This window comes from Styela clava, chromosome 3 (genome assembly GCF_964204865.1).
Source record: "Styela clava chromosome 3, kaStyClav1.hap1.2, whole genome shotgun sequence".
NCBI classification, from domain to species: domain Eukaryota; kingdom Metazoa; phylum Chordata; class Ascidiacea; order Stolidobranchia; family Styelidae; genus Styela; species Styela clava.
Genome location: NC_135252.1, coordinates 23,308,295 through 23,326,111, shown reverse-complemented (window position 1 = coordinate 23,326,111; position 17,817 = coordinate 23,308,295). Strand labels below are relative to the sequence as shown.

Below are 17,817 nucleotides of genomic sequence, written 5' to 3'. Positions count from 1 at the left end.
TTCTCGTCGTTCGGAGCTGGAGTCGAGTCGATAGTTTTCACAATCTGCAATCGGAAGTTGCAGTTGGAGTCTAAATTTTTCTTATCCGGCAGTTAGATGTGCAAAGCTCTGGTTTAAGCCTCCCCTTTAAATATGCCATGCTGAAGAGTTCACCCTAGATGGCGATAAAGAGCCACTATTACCGAAACCTTGGGTTCAAAGGTTACCAGTCTTCCCGTTTTCGTGGGAAATACATTATTACGGCCGATTTGAGAGCTACTGATAGTCCATTCGTCTCAATAGCGCACAAAGTGAGCCAATATAGGTAGCGATTATACTTATACCGACTTTTAAGAAATACCATCAACCTGTCCATCGGAAATGATGAACGGAAGCTTCAGGGTTGGCAGCTAACATAGCACTCCCCCAGACATATGTATGAATATTGCGTATGCAACAATATGCTTTTGAAGCGTGATACTGTATTGTTTTGGGCATGACGTATTATTATGATACTGATCCGAGACAGATTGTACTCTGATCAGCAAAAAAATATATATATCTTGAAAACACGAATTCACAGCCTCGAGACATGGAACGGTAATACTATACCATTTGCATTTATTATAACACAAACGAGGGTAATATCGCAGTTTATTTCGGAGAATAAGGGCAAGACAGACATTTCAAATGATAGAGATTTTTGACGCGTTTAAATTTCGAGTGTTACATCAACTCAAGCCGAAGCACAGGACCGTTTAAATCAGAAAAAAGTTTATATAATTGAACAGAATGGAAATGCGAATGGAGTTTCAGATATGCCAAAATCCTGCTTTTATTGCCCCAATTGTACGTAAAAATAATGGTTTACTGACAGTAGTAACAAGGGGATCAATCAGCGCATACATGCTGGTAGAAATTATAAATGTGTTTCAGCGGACTTATATCACAAGAAAAATGCATGTAAGACCATGACGAATTGTGCAAATGTTAAATAATGTTCATTTATATATATTGGAGTTTAGAATAATAACATGCACGCTGTTCCTCACACCGTCTGGTCTTCTTCGCCTATTTAGGGGTATTTCATTTAGATCAGATACTTCAGATTCAGATACTTTTACGTCTTACAGCCCGATGTGCATCGTGTATGAATAAAAAAGATATATATTTAGCAATGTATGGATCAGGTAGATTAAGGCGCTCCAGAAATTTGTGTACCAAGATGACGCACAACCTGATCCCTAACCTGGTACACATACTATGTTCAGGTTATGCGCCATCATGGTAGACATACTTCGGGAGCACCTATATTAATATATAATAGTGCTTAGGAATTAGAATAATAATGGGAAAGCTATTATCCATAGTGACGAGTCTCCTTTTTCTCGCCGCTACTTCCTTGTGTGAAGACTTGGACTGTCGTCTCAAACCAGGTTGTAACGTTAATCAATGCGATCCATCTCCGGCAAACTGGCACCAACACGGGTTCAAAATGGCGGAACATTTGAAGAGAAGCATGTTCCCTATAACATGCGAAATGAACGAAAGAGTTGTAGATGATTTGAACATCGTGAACTATAAGGCTGAGATGGATACCTTAAAAAATGGTAAGTTTTTTTTATATTAACATAGAAATTTAAGTTTTTCACCCCATTTGCGAAGAAACGCAAGACTTAATAACATGTAATCCTAAGTGATCACACATTTGCTCATTCTATTTTAATTTTATCGTCAGAATTTGAATAAGCGTTACGGTCGTTTCCGATTTGACGCGACGTTACGCGAAACTTTGTTTCGGATTAAGTGTCCATTTATTTGCGCATCGCTGTCTAGTAATTAGTTTGGGTATTGTGCTTTGAAGCCAATGGAGTCGTATCACTTAATAGAGATTGGTGACTAGAAAAACAGAAAATTTGTCAAACCGTATTTATTTTTACAAAGAATAACTTTTCTAAAGTCTTTTTAAGACATATGTTATATTACAATCATAGATGATCAAAATGTCGTCTTTGCACTTGCAGTGTCTTAACTTTGAAGTCTAGCGCTTGTAGTGTTTTAAAGGTTGACTTGTAGGATATTCTAATTCAACCTATATCTATACACATTTTATTTGTGATCTCATTGGCCTTCAAATTTTCTGCTTTTCTAGCGACCACCTGAAATAAATTTAAAAATCTAATTCCCAAAATAACAGAATTCATAAAATCATAATAAAAATTTCAGAAATCCAGAAGCTGAATAATAATCTGGGTAACATGGAAAAAAGACTAAAAGAGTTAGAAATCAGATCTATAGCGAAAGAAACAACATTCAGAGCCATGACAACATCACCTCAAATTTCAACACCAAGTCCAGAGGGTAATTAAGTTCTTTTTATTATTTGGGTGAAATAGGCCCACGAAAACAAGTGCACAGTTTGCTACAATTGTACAACTTGCCTTACTTGCACAATATATTTCCCAACATTTTCACTACAGCGTGCCCCATCTGTACCACATTCCTCGTGTGTTCCGCCTGAATCCTTTTGCGATCAGAAACGTAGTCAAGATATTACAAAGTGGGGTTCGGAAATTTTCTAATTGTCAAGTAACACCGTAGCATTGGGTCCTACCGGAGGCGAGAAAACTTGGGTATTTAATAGTTGTGTGGGTCTAAGATGCATTTCAAGCTACAAAAAATCACTATTTATACTACAAAATAATTTTTTTATTTCATTTCAAAAAATAGTTCCGCCCCCCAAACCCACATGCTACGCCCTTGGTGTCAAGTACAAGCTAAAGTATCGCTAGACTGATATCAGCTAATATTTATACGGAATTAATTTTAAAATATAATTTCCAAAATTTGAGCAAGAAATAATAGAATTTATAAATCCATAAGAAACAATTCAGAAATTCAGCGTCTAAGTCTAGAGAGAATATTCGATCAGATGAAAGAACTAATAAAAGACTCCTCTACAACGATGACAACACCGTTTCAAATTTCGACACCAAGTTCAAAGGGTAATTAAGTTCTTTCTATTATTTGGGTGAAATGTAGTCACGAAAGAAGCGCACCACTTGCTACACTTGTACCACTCACCTGCACAATACTTCTTGGCAGTTGCACCACTTTTCAGATTTCGATATCGGTAATTTTAACGTGGTTGAAATTGGGTCACGAAACCAAGCGCACCACTTGCTACACTTGTATCACTTACATGCACAATACTTCTTGACAGTTTCGCCACTTTTCAGATTTGGATACCGGTAATTTTTAGGTTATTTCAATATTCCGGTGGAATGGCGTCACTAAAACAAGTGCACCACATGGTATGGTACCGTTTGCTCGACTTGCACAATATTCCCTAACATTTGCACCATTTCACATCCCCAAACGTAGCACTTTTCTTACGTATTTCGCTTGGATCTCGTTTTCTCCTTATTACTATTTACCAGTATTATACCAAATGTACTATTTGAACCGCTTCCCCCTTTGTAGCGAATCAAACCAGACGCGAAGTCGATTCAAACCTGACTTCAAATAAGCCAGTCAATAACTAAAAAATCATAAAATTTAAATATTATTGGTGACGTTTACAAGCGAAAAGATTGCTGGACTTCAGGTCCTTACCATGTGGTTCAGGCAATGTTATGGCTCCCGTTGGCACTGGGGTATTGAAGGGGCTATCCTACAAGAAGTTCATTAAAACACTACATGCGGTCACTTATATGTCGGAGCTAATTATAAAAAATGGATTTTTTTTCTTTCGGCGTTACCTACTCCATTGTATCACTAGTGGGGTGACAGGTATGGCATGGGTTTGATCTCAAATTGTTCAACCTACGAGGCCAGCATAGTTAAACCCACTGCTTTATCCACTATGCCGATACAGTCAATTTCGGTTTTTTCTTAAATCCGTTCTCAATTTCGTTAAGGTTTCGACATCTGTGAAGTGTATGCCAGCAGAATGTGTTATTTTATAACAAAATTAAATCTGCAAGGTGTCACATATGAGCAAGGAGAAAAAATGTGTGTTGACAACGGTGGGAACATTGCGAACATATACAACAAGAACCAATATGAAAAAATACTGCGATACGCAAAAACAAAGTTGCCAGTTTATCCATCCTACATTAACTTGTGGCTGGGAATGACCTATGACCCCAAGGTTTGTTGATAATACTTCTTTTTAAACCGGAAATCGACCATGGTTTTGTCGAATTGCTGTTATTATGGAGAATTTTATTTTTTTTCCTCATTAATCAATCAATTTCAAAATTTTAGTACTTTGAGATGGCATTACTTTTATCTGTTGAATTTTCTATGAGTTCTTTCAATACATGTGTTTTCTTTATAAATGCAGAGCAAGGTTGGTGACGTCACCACACAAAAATTTTAAGAAAAACGAATTATTTACATTTTCTATCAGACAAAGATAATGAAACTGAGCGACAAAAGTACAGCGAAGTACATCGAATGGCATATCGGCTTCCCACATAAAGCCCAATCTATCTCAAGAATCAGTGTAGTAGTCGGTGATGGCATAGGACGACAATACAATGGAATGATGAACACGTACCCTCCGTACACTTACCACGGCGCTGTTTGCCAACGACCAGCGCAATTTGGCTCTGACTTTTGAGCTACTGCTTGAGATTTGACCGTATAACACTGACATGAGTAAACTACGGCCCGGGTGCCAAATCCGGCCCGTTGGGTAATACAATCTGACCCGCCCGATGCTGCCACAGCCAAGATAAAAACCAAATTTTGATGTTTCAGCTAAAAAAAAAAGCTTGGAGAATTTGTTGAGATTGCGAGTAGACTTGGTTTTGGCACAATGCTTATTGTTTTTCACTATTGCTGTTATAATATCGTAAATATTATTCATAAAATGTAGCTTTTCACGCCACACTTACATGACCCGCCAGTCTAGGTAGGAAAAATGTTTGGCCCGTAGTTTAAAAACCTTGCTCACCCCTTCTATATATTATGTATAAATCCACTGCTATCTAGTTTTAAAGCGTTTTAGTGCAGCAATTTGTGGAAAGTTTCCTGTGTAAATCGTCCATTTTTTGGATTTCGCGGATTTGGATTTTATGTTTTTACTTTGAAATATTTCCACACAAGCATACACAACATTTAAATGTCTCCATAATATTCCTTGATTTCACGCCACATAAGCAGTGGTGAGCTGTAGTCGGAACGCACCGGAACGGCGTTCCGTTTGTTGGACATTTTATTGCATTTGCGTTTCTGTTGTTAAAATAAAATTATGGTACAAAACGTCTAGTTTCTCAGGTTAAACTAAGTATTAATTTATGTTTTGTTACAATATATTTCGTAATTCTTTTTACATAACATCGCGCAAATAATGAGTACAGAAGTAACGTGTAATAGATATTTCTCCGACATTTGACCCCATGGAAATTCATCCTATACCTTTCTAAAAATACCGCTTGCATTGAATTGCTATAAATATTCTTCATATTTCAGATAATTTCTTTATATTTCATTGCAGTTCTTCGACATTCTGTCCGCGTCGTGTTGTAAATATATTACTTTTTGCGAATTAGGTGCGTTCCGGTTGTTAAGATTTTTTCAGCTCATCACTGCACTGAAGTAGAATATTTTAATAGTGTGCTATCACGGGCCGAGCATTTTCTAGTGGTCCTGCAATAAATTTCAATTATGGCACTGATACACAAAAAAGTTCTGTAAATCCAACATTACATATACATTTTTTGCCAAATTGTCCCTGTTCATTATATCGAACGATATATAAACCATAAAACATAAGGTTCATTTCATTCAAACAAATTAAATGCCCGTTAACAAATTCATTACGTGGTCAAATTCAAAATTTTCAATGAATTTGTTGGGCCTTGAAACCATTACTAACTTAATTATTGTGCAAAGCCATACTCAAGGAGAAATCGGCGAGCACATAAAAAAACATAACATTGTATATATATAGTTGATTGCACCTTTATCACAAGTACTGCGAGTGAAGTATGAAATATAAAAGTATATAAAATAAAAAACATTTTCATATAAAACCAAGAGAGCTATGCTCAAATATATGGACACGTCTGAAATAAACGAAAGTAATAGACTTCTGAAGAAAATTTTTTATCTTCAACTACTTAAAATTTCAGAGCAATTGGTCCAGTAATCAAAGAGAAAGGCAATTTTTTAAAAACGTGTCAAAAAACAACTAGAAGAAGATGAGTGCCAGCATAAAGTGCAAAACGATCGTTATGTCTACTAAAGTGTCCAATAAACGAAAATATGGCACGAAAAGGAAGTGCATGGTTAGGTGGCGATAATTTCGAGATCTGATCGGTTGGTTAAAACAATTCGCTCAATTTTATAGTAATGACAATTGTAAGTTTAAATAAAACATTTTGTATGATAATAGAAAACTACAAGGACATATGGAACTAATTAATAAACAATGAAAAAAATTTTTTAATTGTGATTACTATAAAATCGAGCGATGATTTCACGAACTGACATATTGAAGGCAGTCGGTATGGAAAAGGGACATTTACGACAATCATAGCATAGTATGGCGTGTTCGAGAATAAACAAAAGCAAACACTTTGGTATTTTCTGGGGTACTTCTAGCAAGTTTTCTAATAGCTTACACGCAAGCATACGGATTAACCGTTGTTATTAATTTAAGGCAGTCAGTATAACAAAAGGCCGTTTATGAGACTTTTAAATGGCAGAATGTCGAAGGGTAACAGGACGGAGAGCACTTTGGTATTTTTTAGATCTTCAAAATAAGTTTTATAATGACTTATGTAAAAGCATATAAAGTAACGATAATTATTTCGTTAGCTGGCATATTTAGGGCAGTCAGTTTAAAAGGGTGAGTGGCCATAGCACAGTGTGGCCATTGACAAGCAAGATCACTATGCTTTTTAGAGTCTTATTTGGGAAGTGCAAAGCAAATAATGAAGGGTCAATCAGAAATGAATAGGAAAAACTATTAAGTGCAAATGAGTTAAATGGCGTCACTAAGTGCAAATAGCAATCAGTGAAAAACAAAAAGAATTGCCCGATTTTAAACGGTTTCGTGTAATTGAGACCTCAATTAATACATTAGTCTGATGACGTCAATGGGATATCTCATTACACACGGAACAAAGGAAATAGTTTTGTAGCGGATGAATATCGTTGTATCTAATGTTTATGATAGCTATATCGCACAAAGATTTTTAAACAATTAATGATAAAGGAAAACCCCGATGCCCCGAGTTATTCACATTCCAACATGGTTAGGTTTTAGGCTCCAATCTCGGCGCTCCAGAAGTGTGTGTACCAATATGAAGGTAACCAATTTTGTTCGCCTACTTTACATCAAGTTGCGTAAAAAGACTGAAACCTATGGGCAGGGGTATATTCACTTGGCTACCACAGACAGCCATCGAACTCGTAATAGAACCTAAAAAAGAAAAATCGAAATAAAATTATCGCCTAACCCTAACATGGTACACATACTACGGGAGTACCCCAATCTCTCCTATGCAGTGGTGCCTGGCCAATGTGGATACCGAAAATAAATCTCACAAAAACCTTACGCGATAGCATAAAAATTACGTCACAATAAAATGTGAGTCGACATAATTCAATGTATAACATCATAGCACCTTCCGAAGTAGCAGTAAAGGCCAATGGCCCTGACTTGAAGCCTTTCCTCATGAGGATGCGTGAGTTGTATATGTACAATAGTACAACTTGAACTTTACGGATTTTGAAAAATTCGAAAGTTTGTATCCGATTTTCTTTTTGTCTCCGTCCACCACCTTTTCATCTTTACATTTGTAAACCGTGGCCCGAATGGCTGTAATAACTCATCACGCTAGCTGGTAGGCTTAGCCGAGTCTCGAGTGCTGTCCTCTACATTTTTTAACCCCCAAAACGATGATTATTCCGAGAATCAGAGCAGTTAAAGAACCAACAATTCCTACTATTGCGCCCGTTGAGAGAGAACCTGCAAAAATTAATAATAGTAATTGTATTGGATGAGTTGGAATTGGTTGAGAGAGAACCTGCAAAAATTATTGATAGTAATTGTATTATATGAGTTGGAAATCAGGATGTGCAACATTTTTTGTCGATGGGTCCATAACTAACTTCAGACATCTAACATGAGCCACACAAAAATTTTAGCGGAGAAATCAGGAGAAGAGAATGCGACTATCGCTTAGCTTTACAGTAATAAAGGCACCGAACAAAACGGCGGAGGACCTAACGCAGTGATAAGATAAAAAAAATATTATGTTTTTTTACCCAAGTGAGCGTCTTTTCAAACATAATCTATAACAATCGCAGCTAAAATGACAATTCCCGCTATTGCAACCGGAGACAGTTCTGCAAAGAGTAATAATAGTAATGGTATTGGGTGGGTTGGGCTTGGTTTAAATCAGGGCTGTGCGACTTTTTATCGGTGGGTATCATAACAAACTTCAGACATTTAGCTGAGCCACACAAAAAAAAATAAGCGAAAAAGGGCAAGAGAAGAGGACGCGAATATTGTTTAGCCTTGCAGTATAATGCGCCGGGCAATATTCTGACCCAAAGGTGTGCAACTATTTCATCGACGGGCCCATAACTTTTTTCAGATATCTACCTGAGCCACACTCGCTGTTTAAATGACAATTCCAGCTATTGTACCCGATGATAATTCAGCAATAATTGAAAATATTAATCATATTGGGTTACTTGGACTTGGTTAAGATTTTACTTTTAGGGCTAGGCTGTCTAATATGGCGTTGGACAGTGACACGCTGACGGTATTGACTCGCTCAAAAACTCGAATCGAAATTCGGATTTGTCATTCAGCACGACTAAAACTAAATCCTAGAACCGTCCTGATAATTAAATACATACCTGAAGTTTTTATGTCTTTGGAAGACGTTGATTCCACTGTAGTTGATGTACCGGGTTTTTCGTTTATTGTTGGCGATGTGACTGCAAAATGGAATAAGTGTGATGCCTCGATTTTTTTGATAGTTACAATAATCAAAATACTGTCTAAATGACGTGTGACATCATTGAGATACTTTTATTGGCATTTAATGTCATCAGTTCTGGCATTGTGCAATTAGGATTATATTTAAAGTGACATGTGACGTCATCATCTATGACGTTATAAAGTTCAAATTAGAAATCATTGAAAAATGATACAAAACGAAGGTGCAAAATTGGCTTTGGTCGATATGTCTCAATTTTAATGTTTGCAATGTCTACACCTGGAAGGAAAACGCTCCATAAGTAAGTGAGTTCTAAAATGACAATCAATATCTTCCGTTCAGATTCGACTCCTAATTCTAAGTTTAGCCTTTGCCCTGCGTATATTAGATTGCTTACTTGTCGTTGAGGCAGTAGTTGGAGTCTCAGTCGTGGTGGTCGGATTCTCAGAGGTAGTGGTAGGAGAATCCGAAGTTGAGGTCAAAGTACTTGTAACCGCCGATGTCGTGGGAACTGTCGTGGTTTTGTCCAGACAAGTGTGACTACAAGTTACCTTGTAGACTGGAACGCATGTTTGTTCCGTGCTGCAAGTACATGCGGCTGTAAATAACATAGCAAATATAAGAGAATATAGGAACAGATGCCTAAGTATACACACCAATATGGTGGTAATCAGTTTTTTCGCCTACTTTACATCAAGTTGTGTGAAGTTTCAAAGTGATTAATGGCATAGAAAACGCTGTTTCCACAGCAACAACGGTAACAGTACTCCTCCACATATTTTATCAGTGACTCAGAACCTCTTTTGAGCAAACTTGACATTAACTGTGAATATTCTTAGCCTAATACATATGTAAAAAACTGCGGAAATGTAACAAACCTTTTGAGACGACACACGCGTATCCAATTTCCTCTGTGCAGCTCTTCGGAAACAATGAAAAATTGTAATTTCCTAGTCTCTTCGCTGCCAGACACGGTTCCGAAGTAACGGGTGGTTCGCCGCTTTCCCAGGTATAATCGCCGATTCCCAGAAAATCGCCGTTGGGAGCGTTCACACTGCCAGTTGTATTATCTAATAAACAAGAGAGCAATCATTGAATACTTAATAGCCATAAAAACCGAATGTTATAAACAGTGTCCCGCGTATAATGAAATAAGCATTATTTCATACATGTGTGACGTTATCTGTTGTTACGTAATGGCATTCACTTCATACCCCAGAATAGATGGTGACGTCATCGGTTCTGGAATGATGTCATTGTATCTATGCTTGAATAGGCCAATGATACCGTATTACGCCGTTACGCCGTTAGTAATGAATAAAATCAACAAAAAAAAACGGAAAGTGCAAAACTGGCTTTGCATAATGTTTATTGATAATATTTACCATATGATAACGACGTCCATATTTCTCCGCATATTTCAACACCTCCCTCGATCCCGAAATACTCTTTATAATTTGCGATGTGACCAGTGTCACTGTTATCAGGTAGAAGAACTCCGCCCATGTCTGCACAAGCAATCTGCGCACCCGCTTTAGTGACTCGCTCAATAATATCTCTTTTCGCGATGAATTGGCATTGTTGGGCAGTGATGGGCGCTGGAAATAAATATAAAGTTGAAATTTACTCAAAGGAAGATCATGTTACTGTTAAAAAGAAACTTAACAAGTGTAGACATACTAGAAAGGTGATTGATTTTTTACATTTACAGGATATTCATATCTAACCAACGTTTCGGGCACTCAATCAGAAGTAGACTCAAATCCGGGCAAAATTACGAGCAGTTATTCAAAAGAAACGGAGACTCATCTCTTAGCAAAGCTACAGGTAATCGATGTAATCAACGTAAGGTTAAGTTGAGGTTATCCCAAGCTAGTACCCTCATTTGTTATCTGCGATTATTTATTTACCCGTGTGAAGTTTATTTCAAAAAAAAAATTAGACAATAAAAGATTTATACTTACATCTGCAATTTTCAGCATTCAACTGTAGGAAACTCCCTGCCAGAACCAGAAGAACAATAGTAATAGAGACCATACCAGTATAGTTAGTTAAGTTTCTTTTAAATGTAATGCTTATATATATTCTGGAGTTAGAAAGGAGTTAGAAAATTAAGTTAGGTTTTTGTCATTTTATATGGCCACACTCACTCATTGAGAATTAAAGACCATAGGGTACTAACTCTAGAATCCAAAGTTTTTTGTTAATGCTTATTCGGAAGTTTCGTGTGTTGATGGTGACTGCATGGTGTCATTATGAAGATATAATAAATCTGAATGATTAAGAAAATTCGTTGGCTGCTGCGCGCCACTCACACGAGTATACAGGGTGTCCAAATATATTTATAATAATACCAATTTAAAATTTGCTTGTTTTTGTTTATTAATAGTTCTTACTGTGCTTGTAGTTATCATTTATCATACGAAAAAAAATATTAAGCAACTATAAAACGAGATAGCAATCAGAGACCGCCTACTTATTGATCTAGCGGTGTGTTTCCTCCGCTCTGACTCATTAGCGACACCGCGTCTCCTACCACTAATTAATTAATAGCTCGCTAATTATAAGACATAATTCATTCAACCTCGCTTTTGTGAGATATTGCGTAACATACGAAAATGGTTAACAGACAGGCAGACAAACAAACAAACAGACAAATACCTATCAACATACTTACCGATCAAGATCGATAAGTAAAAACGAAGTAGGACTCCTGAATCGTAAAAATTTAGCCGAGGATGCGGTATCAAATGTATAGATGGGTTTTCTATATATGAGTCTCGCGACACACTAACACATATGTATTTGTGTAACGTTTCGTCCGACCGGGGTCAGACATTTTCGGACAAGTGACAAGAATAACGATTATTGATATTTCAACATGTGTACATTTGTTAGTGTGCAGCAAGACTCTTAAACTACTTAGGTCTTAGAATTATTATTTTTTTCTCGCGATAGCCTCGTTGCATTATAACCATACAATAATAAAATGTTAAAGACTTATAAAATTAATAGGTATGATTCACGAATGATAAAACATGTCCAGGCAGCATTGACACTCCTGTGTTTTGCTAACATGATTCTGTCCAGTAACGCAACAATGATTTTCCTTTACAGAATTATCGAAATACAATTCTGTCTAGTAACGCAACATTGATTTTTCGTTGCGAAATAATAGCATAATTGGAATAGCAATTCTGACTAGTCATGCAACAGTGATTCTTAGTTGCGAAATAACCAGCCTCGCAATTCTGTCTAGTTACGCAACATTGATTCTCAGATACGGAGTAATGGGATTGGCAATTCTGTCAAGTCACGCAACATTGATTTTCTAGTGCGAAATAATCTAAACTGCAATTCTGTCCAGTCACGCAACAATGATTTTCATTTGCAGAATTATCGAAATACTATTCTGTCTAGTCACGCAACATCGATTTCCTGTTGCGGAATTGTTGTTCTGGTCAGTCACGCAACGGTGATTTTCTGTCGCGGAATGTTCGGTATAGCAGTTCTGTCTAGTAAAATATCATTGATTTTCATTTTCGAATACCGTGGAAATAGCAATTCTGTCTGGTCACGCAACAGCGGAATAATTTTAAAAGCAACATTGATTCTCAATTCTGTCTAGTCACGTAACAATGATTCCTAATTGCGAAATATTCGGAATACCACAGAGGTGATGCCGCAAACGAGTACTGTACTATAAAACTAATTTGTTTACTTTCCTCCATACCAAGCTAATAAAACTTATAGTTCCTGGCAATTCGACTAATAAAACGTCAAGTGGACGGAACAATAACCCTGCGATTTCAGTCGTGGCCGTGCGGGCTTCACATAGGTCAGATATATACCAAGCTATTTGTGAACGAATTGCCGGAAATTTTCTTGAATATAAACATATTTAGATACAAATGTGTTCCGAAAGAAGTGTTTGAGCGGCGGCATAAATTTTAATTGTTACGTCATTGTTAACTTATTGCTGATTTGTAATTGCTACGGAAATAAATAAAGACATCGATGCTCGGGAAAACATCTATAGTGCTTGAACCATGCGACAGAAACATAGGTAATCAAAATCTCAGAACCAACGCCTAACTCCTGAAGCGTACTGCCCGTTCTCAGCGGAGCCCAATAAAACTGCTGCTGCTCTCCCGAACGATACCCTAGACTGGGATTCCTCTTCAGTTTAAACATTGTAAAACCTATTATTGACTCGAAAAACTTTCCTATGTTTTGTAACAATACACATTGTTACAACGTAATACGTCACAGAGCATGTACCATTGTGACAAAACAATACCTTAAATGGGGCACCCGAAACTAGTATCTGTTATGAATAATGTGGCATAACAACTAAAACACAAAGGAAGGAAAAGTAGTAAAACCCCGTGTTCCGATTAACAAATAACATCGCGACTTATTTATTACGACATAGCACAATACTCTTTACAGCTTTTTTGAGGAACAAAGCACCGTAAAATGGAATGTGACTTTACAATACACCATAAGATAATAATAAAATAAAAATCGGGAAAGTGAAAAGCCCCCGATTAAATATATTTTACGCCTTTTGCCTTTTACACTTTAAATTACGAATAGCCCCTGAAGTTACAAAGGGTACTGAGACAATAAATCAGGGCTAAATACGGCCCGCGTAACGATTTAAAATGGCCCGCCGAGCTCAAATGAAATTGTGAAACAGATTTTGTTTCTACCTTTTTGTCATCTAGAAACTTCCAATTGTTATGTTATTATCACTGTTTAAGCTCGTGTTTATCGTAGCTATTCAATTATATAAGTATCTCAATTATACGTACCGGTGTTAGGATTACATACGCAGTAATTTGGTTTTCAGCCATGTAAGAAAGGTTTGGAGATTGGCATTTCTGTATTGAAAGGAATCAAACTTCAGCGATTTGTCCACTTTGCCAACGAACGATTCCAGTTCTGAAGCAATACGACATAAAGCGCCATTATGAGTCAAACAAACATGTTTCTTCCGGCCCGCGAACATCCTTCCTATTCTAATTTTAGCCCACGGCCAATAAAGTTTGGGAACCCCTACATTAAATAATTTGTATACTCCCGAAGTTGGTGAAACAATATGGCGGACACCGGAACGTAGTATGTGTACCAGGTTAGGCCATAATTTAATTCCAATTTTCCTCATTTTAGGTATATTGAGAGTTCGGGGACTAGCTTCCGGTAGAATTTGTACCCAAAACTATGGCCTAACCCTAACCTAACCTGGTACACATACTACGTTTCGGTGTCCGCCATCTTGGTACGCATACTTCAAAAGCGCCACGATTTATATCCACCCAAACCTAGAACATAATATTCATTTTGTTTACCTCCGAGCACTATACCTCTTATATAATTTGTATCGTCCTCTTAGCCAATATACTAATACTCAAGAACCCTCTAGTATCGGCAAGAACAACAATTCAACACGGGGTATTAAGATCGAGTGTTATTTTTCCACTTGATAACAATTGTTATCGAATTCCGTATCACATTAAGTTCAACGAAAAGTACCAGGAATATCGACGGATAATGGAGATTGTCAAAAAAATAAATCGAACAAAGGGATTATAACGGCATGATTTGATACCTAAACTATCGTTAAAGCCAGTGATTTCAAAACCGCGGCCCGCGGGTAATTAGGGCCCGCGTAACAATTTAATATGGCCCGCCGAACGCAAGTGAAATAGTTTATTAACGAAATCGAAAATGAGAGTTCTCGTTAAATTGAAATAAATAACAAAATTTGGAGTAAATTCACGTGATCCATAGGACACATAGGACGTAGATGGAAAATAAACGTAACGCATAACGTTAATCTAGTGACTTTCTCCATCTTTAATGACTGAAAATTGAAATTCAGTCCAATGATTCCGAACAAGAATACGATAAACCTCAACAACAACAACAATATGATTTAAAACAGCAAGAACGTGGAAAAAAACAATCCAAATGCGCACTTCATGCCCTTATAACCAAAGAAAAATATTATGTCTTTGAGTCAAAACGCAAATCACAATACCAGTTATATTTTAGTGGCGTCTCGTGATCAATCACACCTAACACCTAGATCCTGTATTGACTTATTTAATCTGAACAATAGATAAACGTTAAGAACTTGTTGAAACGATTTCTTTATTGCTTCTTATCTGGTATAGCATATCAAAACAATAACAATAGAAAAAAAAATACGCTTGATCTTGAAGTTTTAAAAGTATTGAAAGTACTTCTATAGCGTGTGTACCAGGTTAGGGTTAGGCCATAATTTTATTCCGAGTTTCCTTATTTAAGTTCTATTACGAGTTCAGTGACTGTCTTTGTTAGCCAAGTGAATATACTCCCTGCCCTTAGGTTTCAGTTCCTTTACACAAATTGATGTAAAGTACGCTAACAAAATTAGTAATCTTCATATTGGTACACACACTTCTGGAGCGCCGGCTCGTGATCTACCGCATCTCACACCTAGATCCCGACTTGACTTATTGACCTGTCCTGTCCTGAGCAATAGAAAAACGTTAAGTACCTATTGAAACGATGTCCTTGTTGCTTATTATCTGATAGAATATATCAAAACAATCCCATTATTTTTACGTTTGATCTTGAAGTTTTAAACGTATTGACGCAGTTGCTTGTGAATGAGTACAAAACATTTCCTAACAAAATACTTCGTAACTGCCAGCGTTTAAAACTTGACATAAAAGGACAAAGGCTGTTACAGATTGATGTTTAGAGAGAAGAATAACTGGCTATGTCGGACATTCTGTCGCGTTACGTAAATAAAGTCAAAATTTGGACCTCCTGAAGTATGCGCACCAAGATGGCGCACAACCTGAACTCAGGGTTAGGATTCAGGTTGTGCGACATCTTAGTGCGCATACTGGAGTATCTGGTTGGGGATTCAGGTTGTGCGACATCTTGGTGCGCATACTTTAAGGAGTATCTGGTTGGGGATTCAAGTTGTGCAACATCTTGGTGCGCATACTTTAAGGAGTATTTGGTTGGGGATTCAAGTTGTGCGACATCTTGATGCGTATACTTTATGGAGTATCTGTTTGGGGGTTCATGTTGTGCGACATCTTGGTGCGCATCTTGGAGTATCTGAATTTCATTATAATGGTTGTCAAGTTTGAAAATTTGGGATCCTCTGGGCGGAAGTGATGAACCCTATTTCCTTTCAGCTTTTTTTCGGAATTAAATTGCTCGATGCAATGTCACGCTCACTCACATATAAGAAAGGTTACGGGCAACCGCCGAAATGTTAGGAGCTATGGCCATTCAGTTAGAAGTAAACGAGTCTCAGCCTTGAACTCTCTCACTGAAAAGAAACTCAATTTTAAGCAAAGTTACGGGCGTCTCCGGAAAAGTCAACAGCAGTTGAATATATATAGAATTATAATCGTCCATTATTATATTCGCACTCACTCAGAAGTAAACGATACTCATCTCTGCAAAGAGTTACAGGCGACTGCTTAAATACTAAGTGCAGCTCAAACTATATATAATTCAGGGGTGCCACAGACGGTCCGCGCGTCACAACCCAGCTCGCCAAGACATTCATTGTGAACTTTCCAACACTTAGGATTTTTCCCCATCAAGCATAAAATACTAATCCAACAGTTTATTTTATGAAAGGCGCTACATATAGATAAAAATACATAATGTTTTTTTCTCTTGCGTTAAATCTTCCGCCGTTTTGGCAGTTTTTTTTATTACTGCAAGACTAAGCTGATAATCTATACCAGAGATGTGCAACCTTTTTCGGCCATATACCCGACTTCTGACATCTAGCTGAACCTCGAAATAAAATTAGTTTCGTCACGTAAACAACGAATTAAAGATTTTCACAATGAAAGTGCTAGGAAGGGTAGATGTCGGACGTTGGTTATATGGCCCGTTGCCAAAAAAGGTTGCTCACCCTTGATATAGAGTACGCGGCGTATTACGCGATAAACGCGGACGCGACTTCAAGTCAAACTTATTGAATTTTTTTTGTGGTCGAGGTCCATTCAATGTTACGAAGAACACGATATCTAAAATAAAAATTTGGGTAGAACGAATTGCTAAACAAGCAAAAATGCTGAAGTCAATTTTAATAAAGTACGCACAAAATAGGCACAAATGAAAAGTTTGATAAACGGTAGTATTTCCCTACGCTGTAATATTTGTAAGTCACTAGCAGAAGTGTGGAGACGATATCGAAAGATTTCAAGCAGCCCACGAACAGTAACTAATCATTTAGAGGAAAACAATAATTTTGAATTTTTATAATATTATTACCGATATCTACTGGGAAGGACATCCAAATGGCGATTTTGGACAATATATTCATTCCTATTTCCAACCTGCGGTCTATATGCCGGCCCAATAGAATTATACGGTGGATGCAATTTGGAGATTGGGTAATTATATCTATTACTATAGCTTTCTGTCTATATGGCAGGTAAATAAATCTTTACAGTTGAGGCAATCCAATGGCGACATAGAACAAATATGAATTCTATTTATATCATATATCCATCGCTAACTTTCCTAAAAATAGGAACCTGATGTCCGTATGCAGCCCGATAGCAATCTACTTAGAAATTCATTCGAATAGGGACTGGCACTTTATAGCAATCCTTACTGTTACATGGCTAGTTTAATCTAAATGTGGAGCAACTCAAAAACAATTATATCCTTTGAAGCGCATAGGAATTCGACATTTCATAAAGAACCTTCAGAAAACGGGAAAATTTCAACACGGGAAAAAACAACATTCGAAGATATAAAAAGTTCAACACCCATCCTTACGGCCGCACTCACCCTATTATGAATTCTATTTTAAGAATTAACATCCACGACGATT

The 17,817-nt window shown here is 37.1% G+C and overlaps 2 protein-coding genes across 3 annotated transcripts; one reads left to right on the top strand and one right to left on the bottom strand.

The window, feature by feature from the left end:
• The first annotated feature begins 1,366 nt into the window (after positions 1-1,366).
• Positions 1,367-2,992, top strand: LOC144420927 (uncharacterized). The gene is made up of 3 exons (XM_078110780.1): positions 1,367-1,589; positions 2,206-2,340; positions 2,874-2,992. Exons 1-3 carry the CDS (start codon positions 1,475-1,477, stop codon positions 2,990-2,992), a joined length of 369 nt encoding a protein of 122 aa, XP_077966906.1. The 5' UTR covers positions 1,367-1,474.
• A 2,783-nt stretch (positions 2,993-5,775) lies between these two features.
• LOC120342613 (uncharacterized) lies at positions 5,776-11,070 on the bottom strand. Of its 2 annotated transcripts, XM_039411528.2 has the most exons (7): positions 10,913-11,070; positions 10,334-10,546; positions 9,827-10,018; positions 9,346-9,546; positions 8,866-8,946; positions 8,266-8,346; positions 5,776-7,966 (listed from the first exon to the last, which is right to left on the bottom strand). In XM_039411528.2, exons 1-6 carry the CDS (start codon positions 10,983-10,985, stop codon positions 8,282-8,284), a joined length of 825 nt encoding a protein of 274 aa, XP_039267462.2. In that variant the 5' UTR covers positions 10,986-11,070; the 3' UTR covers positions 5,776-7,966; positions 8,266-8,281. The 2 variants fall into 2 exon arrangements, with proteins under 2 accessions (XP_039267462.2, XP_039267461.2); XM_039411527.2 differs by lacking the exon at positions 8,266-8,346 and having other exon boundaries at positions 5,779-7,966.
• Positions 11,071-17,817: the final 6,747 nt, after the last annotated feature.